Source organism: Alligator mississippiensis, chromosome 11 (assembly GCF_030867095.1).
Source record: "Alligator mississippiensis isolate rAllMis1 chromosome 11, rAllMis1, whole genome shotgun sequence".
Classification (NCBI taxonomy): domain Eukaryota; kingdom Metazoa; phylum Chordata; order Crocodylia; family Alligatoridae; genus Alligator; species Alligator mississippiensis.
Window position 1 is genome coordinate 11,570,652 of NC_081834.1, and position 19,581 is coordinate 11,590,232.

The following is a 19,581-nucleotide window of genomic DNA, read 5'->3' on the forward strand; positions in this document are numbered from 1 at the left end:
ACAAAGCTTTACTGCATGAAAAGAGGTAAATTTGACTTTTCTTAATTTTTACTACTACCATATTAATAAGAGTAAAAATAAACTGCAGTGAGTTCTGCGCATTTTAGAAAGCAGAACCAAAGTTATTTTTCCAAAGCGTGACTTTTCCAATTTAACCCAGAACGTCCCTCAAATCCTTCCCTCCAACAAAGCCCTTAAAAGCAAGCAATGCAAAATTAAAATAAACCCACCCCCACTAACAGCAACCAGTGTTGTTAAAATGGCTTCTGTCATCGGCTTCTGTGAATTTTAAGCCACAAGTTACTTGATCTCACCAAGTAAGATATCAGCTTTGCCCTTTAGAGTACAGTTTTAAAACTTGCAGCATCTTTGACCTTTAATCAGCGCCCAGACTACGCTCTTTCACACTAAAAGCCCATCTGCATTAGCTCTAGCCAACTTTTGTCATCTTTTGTCAAAAGCCTTAACATAACGCTGCAGCAGTTACATCCATCCCTAGTGCTCCATACCTAGAAAAAGTTTGAAAGATCATTCTACAAAAATATTATTTTAAACTCATTTGCAACATCAACAACTAAAAACACCTATATGTAAATTCAATTCCTCGTATCTCTTAAAGTACAAAGGAAGGATCTTTTAACCAATTAAAAAAAGAAAAGAAAAACCCGTTAAGAAATGAGATCAACTTGTTTGTTTTCCAAACCAAATTAACTACTGAAGCTGAAACAACAGTTGAAGAAAACCACAATTTATTTATGTATATGTTTATATTAACATACTAAAAAATAGCAGACACCCACCTAAAGCTAGAACTTTCTTTCACCAAACTATGCATGTCACAGCCTGCCCAACACTGCAGGAGTGTTTCTGTAATCATAAAATCATCATAATCCAAATCTAAAATAAAGACACAAACACTTTCCGTGGAAGAATAACAATTATCACGATCCATCAAATTTCTTTTTAAAATTAAAAGCCTATTTTCGTCTTAATGCCCCAATTAATATTTATAAAAGCTGTCATGAAACCTTAGATTTACCTTTCAATCGCAGTCGAAAAGAATATAAAGATTTTAATAATCCCGTATGACTCAACACCAAATAAAAATGCAACCAACATGGCTACACATCATCTCCATTTAATGTAAGAGTACAGCTGCTGAACATTTACCTTCCCATATCTTACAGCAACTTTTACAAACCAGGAATGTGAACGTTTTCCAAAACCTGGGGAATCGTCACTGGACTCGAGCCAACGTCAAGCAAACATTAAATGCTCCGTTTAAAACTTTTCTTTTTAAAAGTTGCACAGTTATCGTTACACGGAGGCTGAATTATTAAACAAGTCCTTTTTAAACGGCACCAAAAACACGCTAATACAGAGGGCTGCAACCTGGCTACCTGCGACACGCGTAAAAACCTACAAGACAAAAAAAACCCCTCAATACTTCTTTCTGGTTTGTTTTAAAGCTACTCACTGCACAGCGTACAAATCTATCCGTCCGCTCGACGCGTCCTCTCCGGTCACCCTGCTTCCCCCGAAACGGCAGCGCTGTCACCCCGTTTCCCTAGCTCGTATCCAAACGCCGGCGTTTCCGCCCCCCTCCACCCCCCAACTTTCCGCTGCAGGCTTGGCACCGCCAAGGCCATTTGGAAAAAAGCTGCCCGAGTGGAGGCAACGCCATTTAAATCCATCTCCGACTTCAGGTTCAACTTCTGCCTCCCCCCACTGCCCGCCCGCCCCGTCCTTCTCGTCGGGCGAGCCGCTCGCGAATGAAGCCGGAGAGGTCTCCTCCTCCGCCGCCTGCTTTCCGCGCCCGGCTCAGGAAGAGTTAAAAGCCAACACCCCACCCCCCCACCCCCCGAAAAAAAAAAAAATCGGGGAAAAAAATTGTTTTACGTTTTAAGAGAAGCAGACGTGGCGTCTTTGTTCTCCCAAACCACCGCCTGTTCAAACAGCCCTGTGAGGGTTTGCAGGGGGGGACGGGGACATTTAAGCAGGGATGGAGTGGAGTCAAGCCCCCCCCCCGTCCCCTCCCCCATTCGTGCTGCAGCGGAGTTCAGGGGCTGCCCTGCGGACCCCGCCATGCCTGTGGGGGGGGAGAGGACAAGGCTGCCCCCCCCCGGGGTGAGTTGCCCGCAGCAGTGCGGCATTGGGGGGGTCCCTGTAGCCGCAGCCCCCCCTCGCTTTCAAGGACATTTTGGGGACAAAGGGACGAAGCGTCTGAGCCACTTACCCGGCTCCCCGCCCGGCGAGCCCGAGGGCACGGCGCCATCGCCCTCCGCCGCCCCGCGCCTCCCCGCCGGGTGCGAGGGGGAGACACCGGGGCCGCGCCCGCGAGCCGAGCTGCAGCTGCCTCCCCGGCCATCTTGCGCCGTGTGTGAGGGAGACTCTCGCCCGTCTCTTCTCGACTCTTTCCTCCCCTCCCTTCCCCCTCCCCCCCGCGCAACATGGCGGCCCGCTCGCTCCTCACTGCGGCGGGGCCCCCAACCGTCACCTCCCCCCCTCCCGTCCTACCCACCCACTCCCCTTCTGCGCATGCGTCCGCGGCTGCTCCCCATTGGCCGCGCGGCTCCCTCCCCTACGGGGCCGCAGCGCGCCGCGCCGCCATTGGCCCGCGCGGCTCCCTCCTTCGAGCCAGCGGCGGCTTCCTATTGGCCGCACTCCTCCCCCGCCCCCTCCCCTCGGCTTCAACGGTCGCCGCGCGGCGAGCTCAACCCGGCGCTTCTGATTGGGTGCGCTCCCCGCTCGCGGCCCCTCCCCCCGCGCTTCCCTGCCTTGAGGCCACCTCAGCACCACAGGAGCCCCGGGGGCTGGGCTCCCCTCAGCGCTCCCTGGGCCTCGCCACCGCCCCCTGGCACTGTGGTGCACCTCATGTCACCTCTGCCTCATGTAGCCCCCTGGCCTGGGCTCCCGTCAGCGCCACCTCCGCCATCACAGAAACCCCCTGGGCCTAGACTCTTCTCAGTGCCTCACCTTAACGCGAGAGAAAGCCCCCCGGGGCCTTGCCAATGCCCCGCGACACCGCGGTGCGCCTCATGTCACCTCCGCCATCACAGAAACGCCCTCACGCGCCTGCTCGACTTGCCGCAAGAATCACCTCACGCCTGCTCAGCCACCGCCAGCTTCACCCCCGTAATTCAAACCTCCGGCACGGAAAACACCATCTGAGCCAGGCTTGGCCCTCTACATAGGAACCAAGCGGACCTCTTATTTTGGAAAATGCCCGAAGTCTTCTCTTTTCTAGGCCAGGTGGTCCCGTATCTGTCGGCCTTTCTTCATCTGGCTTGCTCTTCAGGGCTCTGGTCGTACGAGTGGCTCTTCTCCGGACTCTCTGGAGGCTCTCCACGTCCTTCTTGAAGTGCGACGTCCACAACTGGATGCCGTACTCCGGTGGCGGCCTCGCCGATGCCAGGTAGAGCGGGAGAATACAGGCCGTCCTCGAACTTACGACACAATCGGTTCCTGAAAACCACGTCTTAAGTCGAAACATTGTAACTCGGAACCAATTTTCTCATAAGACAATGTTATAAATGGGGGATTGGTTCCTGAACCAAGGCCCGATACCCTGTTTTCACCAGAAATACCCCAGAATTTTGTACTGGATCAATTATAGATGAGTAATATAGCTACATTAATATATTTATATTGTAAATAGCAATCATTGATTTGGAAGGACTTTCTTCAGGTGACTTTGCTGGACTTTTTGAAGGGCTCTTGGTTAGACTTTTTGAAGGGCTCTTGGCTGGAGTCTTCTCAGGAGTCCTGGCTGCAGGTTTTTCTGGCGTCCTGTCTGCTTTCCTAAAGAAAGTGTCCAAGGAAGTTTGGACAGATGTTCTCCAGGGAGACGAGTGACACAGCAACTTGCTCGCTGGCGTGGCGTCGCATTGGATCAAACATTTTAAGTCGAAACTGGCAATGTAAAGTTGAAACAAGGAGTCAATTTATAAATGTTGTAAGTGTGAAATGTTGTAACTCAAAATGTAGTAAGTCAAGGACTGCCTGTAACTTCCTGCAGCTTATAAATATATATATCAGGGGAGAGCATCAGGGGCAAGGCAAACAACTGCTCACCAATACCCCCCAGGGGAAAACCGGGAGCAACAGTCATACCTTTCTAGAACAAAGTTTCAGGCTGAATAGAAGGAAAAACTTCACAGTTTGTGTGAGCAGACTCCCAGCGGGAGTGGTGCAAGCACCTACCACGGAGATGTTCAAAAGGAGACTGGAAGCCCACCTTGCTGGGGTCATGGGTGACACATGGGGGTGCATGCAGGTGCTCGTGCACCCCCTGTGATTGGCAGTGTACCCCCTACAAAAAGCGCTGCTGATGGCACCTGCAGGCAGTCTCTGCTCGCCACCCCCTCCCTCCCTGCCAACACCACCAGCGGCGTTTGCAGGTGGTCACCAACTGCTGGTCGGTGCTTGCCGCTGCTAACGCCACTATGGCTGCTTGCAGGAGCTCTCCGCTCTGCCTGCCCCTGCCATGGACAGCATTGTGGCTACCTGTGGGAGCTCTCTGCTTGCCGCTGGCACGTCCCTGCTGCCGACACCACCGCTTGTGGGCAGTCACCGTGCCCCCCCAGACTTTGTGGCATGCATCGTTCATGGCTGGGGTTATCGGATCCCAGCAGTCTTTCCTGCCCAGAGCAAGGAGGCTGGACCCAATGATCTCACGAGGTCCCTTCTAGCCCTAAACTTCTGTGAATCTATGACCTTTACCTCAGTCTGACCTCGGCATCGCCCAACTGTGCCATACAAACCACTTCATACACCAGCAAGACCTGGGCATCATTCCCTACTTTGGATAATGATAACGAAAGCACTTCACATGTCTGTCTGATCTGGGCATCAGCCTTATTGGCCTTTCCTTACAGATAGCTGTCACAACCCAAAGTTGTGATTTTTTGTTTGTGTGTGTGCGCTTCGGCACTGCTAAATTATTTCCCGCCATTTTTGTCGCTTTCTTTGCACGGTAGAGCTCTCTGCTGCTAGAGAACTCTGGCGCAACGGGGGATTTCCCGCCGAATTGCAGCTTCTTTGCAGGGTGCATCTCTTTCTTGCACCGTAGTGATACACGTTGCAAAGAAGTTCCCGCCATTTGTATTAGGATCCGCCCCATGTTATTGGCCGATTCCTAATTTAGGCACACGTGGCGGCTAGCGATTGGCTTGCTAGCCGTACAAAAGGCTTGAGTAGTTTCCGCCCAAGCCGGAGGAGGGAGGAAGAGAGAGAGATTCTGTGTGAAGATCTCCAAGCGCTGTGGACCCTCGCAGACCCGGCGCGCCTCCCCTAAGCAGGCAAGAGCTTTCGCTTCTCGCCTCTCCCCATCGCCGAGCACAATCCTAGACGTATCCCTTTCCTGTAACTTCGGACCCTGTGGAGCCTAGCAAACTCCGGGGAAAACTTATCGGACCCGCGGAGCCTGAATAACTCCAGGGAAACTTTTCGAATACAACTTAACCGGACCTGCGGAGCCTAGCAAACTCCGTGGGAGTAATCGATTTGTCAGAGTCCTCCAATGAGGGTCCAAGCGGGAGCTGTGCCTGGAAACTTGTCCAGCCTACACCAATACCATCTTTGGGTGTAAGTAAACAATCTTCTCAATCAACCATTACGCCTCCGTAACTAATTCTAACTCGCGTGCGCAAAGCCGCTTCGCGGTTCTTTCCCACCCCGCGTGTCCGGGCTGCCGGCCACAGCCCGCGTGCACCAGAGATGGGTCCGGTACGACCCTGGTTCACCCCCGGCTTGCCCATGGCGGCCAGAATGGGATCGGAATCACCGCCACACATGGCGACAAGGGCGGGATCGGGGCCCAGCCCGCACAATAGCAACTCACACAAGAGCCTGACTAGCCATCCTTCTTTGCTGGCCAGCTTCAGAAAAACTCCCTTCCCCACTATACTAGCTTTTGTGTCAGCCTAGCCAGGGCAACACCAATGCCATACAAGCTCCCTCACCTGCCAGTCTTATATGGTCATCACTCACTGCCCTATTAATTTCCACAGAAACCGTATCACACACTTCCTACTGACCCTCACCAGAGCCAATACCATAGGCATCTCATGCCAATCTGAGTAAAGCACTTTTGCCTACTTCAAGCAATGCATCAGAAACTCTCACATGCGATCCTGGCCTGGGCATCCACTATTACCCCAACCAGTGCCACAAAAGCCACCTTACACGCCAACCTGAGCATGACATGACCTTTTATACTATCATTCTGATATGTGAGGTGCTTTCTGAAGCTTTTGAGCACTTGGTGTACACGTGGTGTTCTATAAAAGCTTCAGAAACCACCCCACATATCAGAGCGACCTGGGCTTCAACCCTACTTGAGCTAACATCTCAGAAAACACCTCATATGCCTGAAGCATTCACTGCTATACCAGCCAGTGCCACAAGAAGAAGTACACACTCGGCTGACCTGAACATCACTCCATATCTTAGTCCTACAAACAGTCGGACCCCCTTAGCACCCCCCAGGCCAAGATAGTCCCACAGAAACCACCACACATACCAGCCTAATCTGCTCATATACCTCTACCTTAGCCAGTATCATAGATACCACTTTACATGCCATGTTTGGCCTGAGCTTCAACGCCAACCTCAACTGGCACCACAGAAACCACTTCACACATCAACCTAGTCTGAACATTGCTCCCTACCTAGCCATGCCACAGAAACCATCCTGCACACCAGCCTGGCATGAGCGTAAACAAGTCCAACCAGTGCTACAGAGACACTTCCAGAGACTAACTGTGGCATCTGCCTCCTGGCTGGGGCTACAGAAATTACCCCACATGCCCTGCATTGTCCAGGGCAACAGCCTGTATTTCAGCCACTGCCACATAAGCAAGCCAATATTTCAGAACCTACTTCACATGCCAGCCTAACCAGGATACCATCCCTGTTTTGGACAGTACTACAGACACCATCTGATTTCCCAGCTTGGCCTTTGCATCACTACCTAGTCTGGCCAGTGCCGCAAAAGCAATTTTACATTTCAGCCTTACTTAGACCTACTTAGACATCCAGACTATGACCCACTGATATTTTAGCTGTTTTAAATATGCGGCACACTTTTTCTAGCATTGGCTTGTCTTCTGTACTATGAACTTAACTTTTAGTTATTTATTCTTACAAAAACCTTGAAATTCTTTACAAGTAAAAGAAATTGTATAATGGATTTAAAAGAATAAAAGCAAGTTCTTTGCTATTCTCGTAAAAGATGTCTATATTAATTTATTTCTTCCTTAATGCAAATTGTTGCCATGTCTTTGATCTAAGGACAGTATGGAGCATCCCAAGTATATAAAAATCGGGAGTCGAGTCCCTTAATATCATAGTATTAGTTTAAAAATAATGAAATAAAAAAGAAAAAACCCCAGGCATTTTATATTTGCCTTCTTCTTTGAGCAGTTGGTGTACACTCAAGTCACATATTCAAGCTTCTATAAGAGCTAGAGACTTATTTTTTTGAACGAAAACAGATTTTCAGATATGTACATAATTCTGGGAGCTGCTGTTTTAGGAAAAGCCTTGTTATAAAAATAACAATAAAAAGATGAGAGGTAGCAAGGTCGTAACCACTAAAAACCAAACCTGCAGTTTGTATGCATTTGTTGGTGAAATGTCATTAGGTGGGTACTTACCCGAGCTGGGCTTTTTTTTCTAACAATGGAAGCCTCAGTTCTGACTTTCCACTAACACTGCTCTCCTGTCTCCCTCTCACATATATCAAGGGACCTACATAAATTGTGGCAAGACACAGGGTTTTTTGGTGCCAGCTCACAATGTGCAAAGCAAATTTAATGGGCTTTTCGCAGCATCCCCACCCCTTGGGGCTGATTGGTAGAGAAGACTAGGGCAAAGGAGCAATGACGGGTGCCATCTTCATTGCTGGCTGCCCTTTGTGCCATCCCGCCCCTCAGCGCTGATTGGCAGAGAGGCCCCATCGGGGAGGGGAGTGAGGAGAAGGGACGTGGGGGCAATTGCCAGCTTGTCTGCTGCCCTTCATGCCACCCTGCCAGCTGTTGTGATCCCCTCCATGGCAGCTTCTTAATGGATCCCATTAAGAAGCAAGCATTTTATTAAGTTTTGTTGTTATTGATTTTGCAGCGTTCGTGGACAATCCCAGATTTTGCAATTTCAGATGGAAGCAGATGGAATTTCCCAGGAAGAGGAAGAGGAAAGGGAACGTGAATGCCCTCCATGGTGAAAAATAGATACAACATACTCTATTTAAGGGTATAACCTCGAGCTATACATTTGCCCAAAGTTTGCACATTTCCAAACTTAGTGTAAGCAAAGCTCATTAAGTACACAGTGGGCACATCTACATGTGTGCATTTACTGTGCAGTAACTGGAATTACTGCGCAGTACAGGTGCATGTCTACACAATAAATATGGTGACCTACACTGACTTGAGCATAAATTTGATACCTACATGATGCAGGTATCAAATTTACACCCAATTAGTTACTTCACAGTAATGCACATATAGATGACTTACTGTGCAGTAACACTGTTTATTTACTGTGCAGTAACACTGTGAGTGTGGACTGACTTGGGAATAAAGTTAGTCCCAAGTCAGTCCACACACAGCATTAATGTGCTTTAATGCCTGTACATGTAGACACTGGCCTATTCCTGCTTACTGCACAGTAAATTTAAGCTGGCATAAATGCATGTGTAGACATGCCTAGTGCAGACAACACTGGTTACTGAACATTGCTTATGCAGCTTTCAGTTCTTTGGTATTAACAGGCATGAGACTGACTAGCTCCATTTATTCTCAAAGTTTCTAACAGCAGCACAAAACTGACTATAAGAAGCCTTGGAAAAAAAGGGAGCTTGTTAGCATCAGAGCTGCTATTAGAAGCCTTGAAAATGTGGGTGGATGGCAGCTATGATACTGAGTAGTTCCTATAATTTTTTCAAGGCTTCTAGTACCAGTCCTTTGACCACTGCTTCCCCTTTACTGTTTCTGACACAGTCAAATAGAATACAATTATTTATAAAGTGCACAGTCCCGGTTACAGTTAGCAGTTAGTTTACTGGAGTACAAGTGAGTCAGAAAGTAGCCATCAGGGGCTTGACAGATGTTATGCATTTAAATAGTTTATGTACTTAACCAATATGGAGAAAGCCAGTGTTTTTTTAATAGTATGTGCAACAAGGAAGAAGTTGGGACAGACATTTTGTTCTACAGTTAAACAATTTATGTACTCAGCTGGTTTGCAGATAAATGATGCACACCATTTACTGCTTCTTAGTGGAAGAAAATGCAGAAAGACTGTTTTGTACATACAGAAAAGTTGAAGACATACACTCTTGTAAAAGTGAACGCAGATGGCAGAAAAGTTGCTTTGTAATTTTGCAAACCAGTGTCCAAATCGTTGAAAACACTATTCCCTTCTGATTCAGTGAAACTGTGTATGTGTATGTAGTTATTCATATATGAAAGTGTTTGCAGGATTGGAACCCAGAGGTTTTGCTCCTTGGAAGAATCCCTGTGGTAGAAGATAAAAAAAACACCAACCTAACTAAATACTATCAAGCCAGGACAACACTAATACACAAGTAGGACACAGAAATTATTTGTATATACATATTATAGCAGATTTTGAGGGATTCAACTTCATAGCAAGACTAAGAACAGGGATTCCAGTCTTTCTCATTTTCATAGTTTATTTTTAGGGTGCATAGGTGCTTTGTAACTGCCTAGAAAATTGCTTATTATATATACGGTCCTTCAAACTGTGATGGTTTACAGTAAACATAAGCAAACTAAGTGAAATCAAACATTTAAAAATAGTCACAGAAGCTTGCACACTGTTCATAAACATACAAAAAGTCAATTACTGCATTGCTTCTACATGTGACCAAAAAAGAAACTGCGGAGAGTATGAACAGGAAATAATATGGGCTGTAACTTACAGTAGATGATGAAAATGGTGAAATCCACTAAAAGTCCTTTAAAGGACATGACACTTTTTTCAGAGTTAATCTTTATAACCAATTCTTGAAAAATGGTATTTGATGTTATTTTGTATGTTGCTTTAGGTTTAAACTAAAAACTAGTAACCATAACATTTAGATGGGAAAGAATACTGCATTTATAACAGATTATCATTAAAACATGTGGGGTGCCTATACACAAGCAGTGAGGCTTCTCTGATGCACTGGAGCATGGCAATTACTGTGCTACAGCAGCCTTCTATATCTCATATATAGCGCCCTCACACTTCAAAATGGAGGTGGAGGCACTTTATCTAAAGTCAATTTGACAAACTTTAGATAAAGTACCCCTTCCACCATTTTGAAGCGCAGGGACGCTGATACATGAAAGACTCTGGGCACTTTAATTAGAGTGGCTCTTGGAGCCTCTCTAATTAAAGTGCCTTCCCCCCACTCCCAGAGCACGTGTATAAATGCCCAAGATTCCCTGATTCTCTGCCATGATCCTGGCAGAAGCGGTAGCATCCTGGGGGTACTCATAATGCATATGACCCCTATTTCATATACTGAGTGTTGGGTAATAATATGAAAGGAAACTAATTTAATACTTTCTTTTTTAAGTGATATATTTACAAAGAGGCAGCAACTACAGTTACCAGTCAAGCCATATTTACACAGACTAGCATTCTGTTGCTGTCTTCAAATACTTCCCTCCTGCAGTTCCTGCTCATCTATCAGAGTTGCTACTGTCTGGGCTTATCCACACAAGATGCTGACTGCACAACAGCCTGATACTACTGAGTAATAGCATCACATGGCAAAAACTGGGATGCGATGCTACTGTGCAGTAGTATTAGGCTACTGCACAGTAGCATCACTAAAAAGGTGTTTGCTGGCACTACTGCACAGTAACTCAGATTACTGCACATTTATTACTTGTCTATACAAGTTCTAAATAAATGTACAGTAACTACTGCGCAGCAGCATCTCATGTTAGACGCGGCCTCTTAATCTGGAATTATGTCTAGAACTATCTCAGATGACCTATGTACCACTATAGCATGAGCTATTGCCTTTTGCTGTTACTGTGTGTGACTATTTGATGTTTGAACCCAGACCTTCTTAGCTGTTCATGGAGATCTCAAGTCCTAAATTCATTTCCTTCTCATAGGAAATAATTGTGGATCACCAGTCTACTGGTCCACTTTGCAGGTTGCTGTCTGTATCTAATACCTGGAAGGGTTCTTTGATGTGGTCCAGTGTTGCCTGGCAGGGATCCCTCCCTATCAGTTTTGCTTTTTTTCTTAATCTGTTATCCACCTTTTACTGATGTTTCTCTGTAGCTTCCCAAGGAAAGATGTCTCAGCTCAAATTCCCATTTGGCACTGAATCTTTTGAATTCTGATGCAGTGTACCGTTTCTCATTGTCTGATCATATTGTGTCAGCTATGGCGTAAGTTGTAAAATGTATCTTCAGCTTCCAGATCACACCCAGAATGTCTTCAAAATAGCCCCCATTCCAGAAATTGGAATATTCATCTACAGTAACCATTGTACTTGTCATTTCAAGTGAATAGGTTCCTTTCAACCTTTTCTCAGGGTTGTACTGAGAATTAATAAGGCTGTAGAGTCTTCTTCTGTTGCCAGTCACCGGACTGTATACATTCTGCACTGTTCTATGTACACTCTCAGTTCTCACCTGGTCAGTATATCCATCGTCCTCATATCAGTCTTCCCTCTCTAGACCCAGGCATGAAAGATGCATTTATTCCAGACCATCAGCCTGTAAATCTTGCGAGATTACCACTTGGTATTTTAAAAGAATATTCTGCCTTGTACACATGGCTCATTCCTCACCTGGTAGCAGGGCGCAGGGGGGAGGGTTTTCTGTGGTCCTTCCTGTTTGGAGGATGAATTGTTTGACTCCTGTAACAACCCATCCTGCTCACCCCATTATCCTTTGTTCTACTGCAATGAGAGATAGAAAGGTTTTAGAGCATGTTAACAAACTTTATCTCCTGTTCCACAGAATCCTTTGTTTTATATTGGAAGGTATGCCCCATTCAGCATAGCTGCCACCAACAGTGATTTTCCTGGGCAATATGTCCTCCTATCATAGTGCTGGAATCTCAATAACATGTGGTAGTTTGGTTCACTTACCAACAATATGTGGTAGTGCTTCAAGACTAGTGTTCTGATTTTCTTTACTCTTTCAAATACTTGTTCTTGATTCTCTGAACATTCCCAGCTGCATCATTGACAAATCTCTCACAAGATCTAGAAAGATACACTGCTGAACTTCCTTCACAACCTTTAGTCTGGACATTTAATAGCTCTCAGTTTTTCAATCTAGCCGCAGCCCCTCAGCAATTAATGGATTCCCAGTTGTAAGGGAGTTCAGTTATCTTCAGTTTCTCTTCAGTTATATGCATTCAGCTAAATATTTTATTTCCTCCACCGGCTAAGGAATTGTCACAAGTTAGTATCATGGTCCTGAATTGCCTGTGCCTTGACATCCCTTTCTCCTACCAGAACATCATCAGTTACTATCTTGATGCCTGAGAGTCTTCCTACTGTCTAGTTTGGTTTATACTGGAACACCTTCAGGATAAGGCTGATGCCCATAGCCATTCCCACCCAATGGTACCTGCCAAAGTGTGGCAAAGGTTTTTTGGGTGACAGAATAGCTCATCTAGTTCAATATGCCAGAGCATATTCCTATTGTGGCCTGTAGGTGTTCATCTCCTTAAAAAAATGCACTTCATTTTGCTATACTGCTAGTTAGAGACCACAGTAACTTTTCTTCCCCATCCCTGCTGCATTAAAAATATTCTGATGCTGTTCTGCGATCAAACCCATGGCTCTGTTCTACTGCCTGGCAGCTGGCGGTATTCCTGTGCACCTATTATATATTCCAGGTAACGAAGTTTCTTGTTTTATAGATTTGTTACCAACAACCTGCATTTGTCCACTAGCCTCAAAATGGTTTTATTGTACATCATTAGCACTGGGTCACGTTTCTTCACTCTAATATTGCTGCTTATCAATGTTGCTGGGATTCCATTGAAGATGGCTTTGATCCAATAACGTAGTTACAAATAAGTTAGCTGAATTACTGGTAATATAATTCTGCAATGGGTGTACATTGAGTCTCTGTGACTCTCCTAGAATGACTCTGCAGACAACTTCAGCAGACATCTTGACAACTTCAGTTACTGCACTCAAGTAGGGTTTTTTTCCTAAAGGCCCTTGTATTCAGGCATAAAGTGGTTTGGTTTCCAACACCCCTTGAACCACTGTCCAGAGATAAAACATTTTTTGCTTCTCCTTTTATATGTTTTTTCACAGTATATACACTGTACAAGGATGCCGGCATCCTTGGTTGTTGTAACAGGGAGCCACTTCCCAGCCCATTACAAGCAGGACCCCGTCTACAACTGGGGTCTCTGCTTTACTCACCCAGGAGCCACACCGGGCTTCTGCAGTTGCTGGCAGTCTCATCTGGGTATGGCTGGGAGCTGACCATGACACCAGAGACAAAGGGGACCCCAATGTCCCTGCCTGACCTAGCCAGGAGCCGCACCGGGATCCTACCACCACCACCAGCCAGCTCATCTGGGAGACAACCCAGAAGTGCCGACAAACCCCAACTTCTGGCAATCCCCAGCTGCTGGCAACCACGTGACTATGGAGCAAGAGATGATTGGACCATGAGAAACCCAGTGGATTTAAAAGTAAGAAGGCTGAGATGCATAAACCCCTGGAGAGGGGAGTGCACGGTCTCCTGGAGGAGAGCATAGCATCTCTGTGCAGAGGCCCAGAAGACCAGGCATGCTATGAACCTGGGTCCCAGCCTAGGGCAAGCCTCAGATGATTGGAACGCATAAAGAGTAAAGAGTAAGCAATGAAGAAGAGCCAACCACACACCCCTTTAGTGTCAGGCTTGAGACACAGGGGTAAGCATCTTTATGCAGGGAGTGACTGCGAGGCCTCTCTGGGAACCTGACTACTGAGCTGATGGGCAGGTGATGGTGGTGCCAGCTAAAAGGATATTGCCAGGGAAGGTGCAGATTTGATATGGCTGAGGACGGTTGAGAAGAAATTGATAAGGCTGTAAAAAGGGATTGAGTTGATTGATTAAAAAATCCCTCACTCGAGGTCTCCCAGGGACCAAGTGACTGATTCTGGACTCTTGTAATGTGCAGCCAGAAACGCGGACCCCTTTTTGTTTTGATCAAGGGCATGCTTAGAAATTAAAGGGGCATAAACTCAGAGTAATTGAGCCCTGGGGAACTTGTGACATGGAAAGGTCTAAACAAGCATTCAGTGACTGAGCAAACACTGTCCACACTCAGAAGGTCATAGGTCCAACCTGGCAGGTGTGGTAAGAGCAGGGTGTAAGGGAGGTGGAGCCCTGTGAAGAGGACATATCCCCTGTCGAGTGAATGCTGTTTCCCTTTTTGTTTCATGATTCAGCTTCCCTTCATTTGTTTCCATCAAGGCATGGCAGGAGTGTATAAGGAAGCAGGCAGCAGCTTTCAGAAAGAGATACAGGATCCATCGCACCCTCTGGTAGTCGTATTCTCTGTAGCGTTTCCTGGCTTCTTTTGGTTTAAGCCTCTGGTTTTATTCTGTATCATTGACTGTCACTGTTTTGATTTGTTCCATGGACAGTTCACTATCCTTGCTATTTGGATGCATTTTTCAAGAGTTTTGTCTCAATCAACTGCCCATAAAGCGAAACTGTCTCCCATATATAATTCTTTTTTTTAATTATGTAACTTTTAATGTCTGCAAGGTTATATGTGGGTGCTGCAGTTCTCAGCTCTGTAACGTGAACATCCATTCCCTCTTTTTTCTGGTTTTGGGCAGAAAGCATAAGTATCTCTCAACAGGCTCATTCTGCCTGGGGTCACAGTACTCATCCAACACCTTTATCTGTTGTTCTACTACTTCAGGCATTATTCCAGGAAAAAAAAAAGTCTTACTCTCTTCTCATCTTTATTCCCTGATGAGGTAGTAATAACATTTTATCTTCATTTTTTTATCATTATCCCCCAAAGTCACTTCTGTGTACACACCGTCCTTGCTTCCACTGCTACTACGCTTGTGCAAGTTTACCGTCTATAAATCCAGGATTTCTGCTGGTCTGAGTCCCTTCATGCTGCCTGTTTGTTCTTTTTCTAGGTGCTGGTTTTGTTTCCCTTCCTTGGTGTGGGTGTCTGTACATAAATTGCTGCCACCCTGTTTCATGTACCCTGCCCTGGATAGTAACATAAGACGACTTAATGTTTCTAATAATAAACAGAACTATTTAAGGAGACACTCCAACTGCAGCTAGCATTCTGTTTACATGAAAATGAACTAGCTTCCTAATCAAAAGTCTACTTGAGCCTTGTTGCTTATCATGCTGATGTGGTTAAGACATATTGGTTTATATAGATGACGGCACACAAGAGAATGAAGTAACTAGTGCACATCCAGCCACCTTTGACTCCACAGCTCAAATGATCAGATACCTATTTACAACTGAGTTGATGGAAGACAGCTTTTGGCATGAATCCAACTCAGACCCCCTGCACCCAGTGCAGAATATCTTAACCTCTCAGCTACTTTATCTCCTCCCTTTATGCTGTCCAAATTCTTTCCTTCTGCTACCTTTGCTTCTTCCTCCAAGGCCACTACCCATCCCATAAGAGTAAACAGAGCATATTATATTTTGATTGTGTTCCCTTCTTGCCCCATCCTACATTCTTATTGCCAAGACGCTAGGGAAAGTGATAAAGGAAATGTTTCTTTCAAATTATATTGTTATTATATTTTTTTTTATATTTAAACTCTGTGTCTTTCTACCTTTTTCCCATCTATAATTCATAATTTAAATCACAATAATAGCTGATGCATCTAGATCTTTCAAACATCTGATATTAGATGCACAATTTCTGCCCACAATCTCAGTTCTGAAAAATCTAGGATTCAGGCATTGTCTTAACTAAATCAAATGAAAAACTGACTATTGATTTAATATTATTTGGCTGGGAAGCATTGATTGATTTAACTAAATTGTTTTACAAACAATTAAAAAAAAAAATCAGAGTAACTTCTGTGTGCAGATTGGGCCCTTGTGTAGTATGCAGAAAATATAAGCCAAATTAGTTCTTAGCAAGATGAATAATACAATACATACTGGGTGTATCTACACATGTGCTTTAATGTGCAGTAGCCTATTTTACTGTGCATTAAAGTGTTACATACAAAAACACATGATTAGGCTAGTGTGCAATAAAATAGGCTACTATGCATTAAACAGCACTTAAAAACCATGCACATTCATTACTGCACATTAAGGCAGCCTAACGTGCATTTCTTTAGTACCATAGGGCACTTTTACACATGCTCTGGTGGTGGGAGAGGGTGTCACTTTAATTAGAGCCACTTCAAGAGCTGCTCTAATTAAAGCACTGCAGTGTCTCATGTATCAGTGTCCTCGCATTTCAAAATGGCGGTGGGGGGCACTTCAACTACAGCTTGTTCAACAAGCTTTAGTTCAAGTGCCCTGACACTATTTTGAAGTGCAGAGACACTGATACATGAGACATAGGAGGCTGGCTGGAACACAGTAATTACCACTCTCAAGCAGACTTGACTAATCACAGCTCCAGCAGATTTGATTAATTAATCACAAGTAATTACAGCGCATGAGAGCAACCACAACACTTGTATACAGGCACCCCAACATTGGAGGTACTAAATTTAATGTGAATTAAAAAAAGTGCCTTAATGCACATGTAGATGCACCCAATGTGTATGTATATTTATTTCATGTTACTGTGTCTGGTTTTTTTTTCTTTCATGTCAGGTATTAGTGCACTACTCTATAAGCAAATTAACATGATGAAACTTAGCCAAATACTCCCAAAATGTAAGCCTTATTTACCACTTCCTAAGCTAATGTTATTCTGTTGACTTAAATGAATTTCCTCCAACATGTAGCACTGTAAATGTGAGACAAATCAGGCCAAGAAGTCAGTTATCCATGCATTTGGATACTTCTATAAGATAAAATAATACTGCACAATTTGTGGGCCCAATGTTGCTCACTGAACTCACATGAATAGTTTGTTCCCTGGGAAATAATCATAAGCTCTATTTTCTGTTATATTACATGTAATTTTTAGAGGTAGGAAGAATAAAAAACAAGACCTTGCGCATTTTCCTCAGGTACTTGAGGTAAAAACCACTCCTTGAGTGCGGTAACTAAAATTGTTGAGATGTCTTCCGAAGATATCAACAGAGCGATTCTAAAAGATTCAGAGAGACTTACAGTACACCCGCGGTAGAAGTTAAGATTTTAAAGTTTACATCTGTCCTAAACTTTTCCAGAATGCAGGAAACAGGAAATGGGTCTGCTTTTAGCCACCGTTTTAGTTGTAAGCTCTAGTTAAGGCTATAAACAGGCACTGCCAAATGAAGCAGATCAGCTGTGCTGGGATTCACTTCTTTGTGTAAATGGAGGTTGTCTGTGGTCCCACGGGGTTGGGCTCCTCTGGAACAAGACTCAGGACGTACTGCTGCGAAGGGGGGAACACTGGGTTTCCCTGCTTGCAGAGGTGTGCTGGGGAATCCAGGGCAATCTCCAAGGCATGCAGGATCAGACCCCCTGAGGTCCCAGGAAAACCAGTCTGGGGTAGCTGGAGAGCATGGGCAGCTCCAGATTACCCACATTCTCCCACCTTAAAACAAAGACATCTGCCACAAAATACCAGCACAAATTAATACTACCTTTTGTCACGGCCATAAATTTGGGCATTTCTGACATGACAAAGGGCATGGATGTCTGTTTGCTTTTGCTTTGTGACACCATAAAAACGTTTATGGCTGTACAGAGGTGAAATCTGCTTGAAGCCTTGGAATCACAGAATCATATACAAGTGGGGCTGGAGGGACCTCAGGAGGTCTAATCCAAGCCCCCGCTGAAGACAGACATCCCATCTAAGCTATTCCAAGCCAGTGTCTGTCCAACCTGCTCTTAAAAGCTTCCAAGGATGGAGATTCCACAGCCTCTTTAGGTAATCCTTTCCAATGCTCAACCGCACTCATCATGAGAAAGTTCTTCCTAATATAGCACCTACATTTCCCATGTTGCAATTTAAGACCCATACTGTCCCCTGCAGCCACAGAAAATAATCTATCATCATCCTCTTTTATAACCATCCTTCAGGTGCTTAAAAGCTGTTATCAAACCCTCCCTTCCACAAATCTTCTCTTCTTCAGACCAGATAGTCCCAATTCTTCCAACTTTTTTTTCATAACTCACATTTCCTAGACATGGACTTTGCCTTCCTCTTCATTTGACAGAATTTAGTAAAATACTGTTCTGACTCTAAGGCCTTTGGGCATTACCACAATTCAAATGAAAAGTAACACTATATTTCAAGCTATAAAATTCAATTCTGGATCTAGGTTTCAGATTCAGGCTTTGGTTTTAGCCAACATCTCATAACTACAAACACATTCAAACACACATATCACATACATGCACACACACCATTTTATTTTTGTGGTTTAACAGTTCCCTTTTTATTTTTGTGGTTTAACAGTGGAAACCAAGATCAAGCCGGTATGATGGCTTTGCTAATATTTTTATTATATTTAGATTTGGAATTAGAAGTCTTCAAAACAACAGCAAAAGACTGCTTACCAAGAATAATTAGAAAAAAATGCTCATCAGTGTTGATGAACATATGGTGAGAAAAAAAAAATCTGCTAAACCAAACTTCAATGCTTTTTCTTTTTACTCAAAATGAAACTATTTTAGCCTATAAATGCAGCTATGACTTTTCATATTCCTATTTTACTAGGGAAAGAAAGTTAGAAAATAAAGGTAATGAGGCATAAGTAAAAATAAGAGGGGACAATATATTTTGTTGCTTTTGTTTTCCTGTTCAAGAATTCAAGTTCTTAAAAAGTTACGGCTATTCAGTGTTAAAGGCCGGTACTACTTTGCCAATACTAGTTTACAGAGGTCACGTCTGAGAACCATGTCCAGGACTTTGTAACTCTGGCATACCCATATCTCTGCTTCAGTTTTACATCTGTAAAAATAGGCTAATAATACTTACTTGCTGTATTTCACATTGGTGTGTTGAGAATTAATTATGGGATTGATCTTATAGGGAAGTCTTAGGGCTTATATGTGTACTTTTCTCCTGCAATCAGGTCCACTACTTTTAAAGAGTGATAAAAAGGTAAAAAGTTCTGTGTTGATGTTCAAGATTAACATCCACTTATTATAGCTTTCTTTGCCTTCCTAACTAAAAGAAATAATAATTATGTGATTCTAAGTTCACATCCTGTATTTCATCAACACCTAAAAGCGGCTCTTAACTTTAACTCAGTGAGAGTTTGAGGAAGCAAAAACAGACAACCTAGCTCCAGTCTGAGTAGGTCTTATGAGGCAATTTTTAACTCAAAATTAAGACACTGAATTTTATTATATAGGATGCTGAAATTACCTGTTATAATAGGTGATAAGAGCTCTGAACAGCAAATCTGCTTCACCACCCAAACAGCTTTTGCTTCTGTTACACACATATAGTCGTTATCAGTTTTTA

The 19,581-nt window shown here is 44.4% G+C and overlaps 1 protein-coding gene across 1 annotated transcript; it reads left to right on the plus strand.

Annotated features, from left to right (window-relative positions):
• The first annotated feature begins 1,985 nt into the window (after positions 1–1,985).
• LOC132243976 (uncharacterized) lies at positions 1,986–19,102 on the plus strand. Its single transcript, XM_059714582.1, has 2 exons — positions 1,986–5,586; positions 8,125–19,102. Exon 1 carries the CDS (start codon positions 2,086–2,088, stop codon positions 3,169–3,171), a length of 1,086 nt encoding a protein of 361 aa, XP_059570565.1. The 5' UTR covers positions 1,986–2,085; the 3' UTR covers positions 3,172–5,586; positions 8,125–19,102.
• Positions 19,103–19,581: the final 479 nt, after the last annotated feature.

Excerpts from the sequence above, each read along its gene's own strand:
- LOC132243976 (XM_059714582.1), top strand. The coding sequence starts at position 2,086 with ATGCCTGTGGGGGGGGAGAGGACAAGGCTGCCCCCCCCCGGGGTGAGT.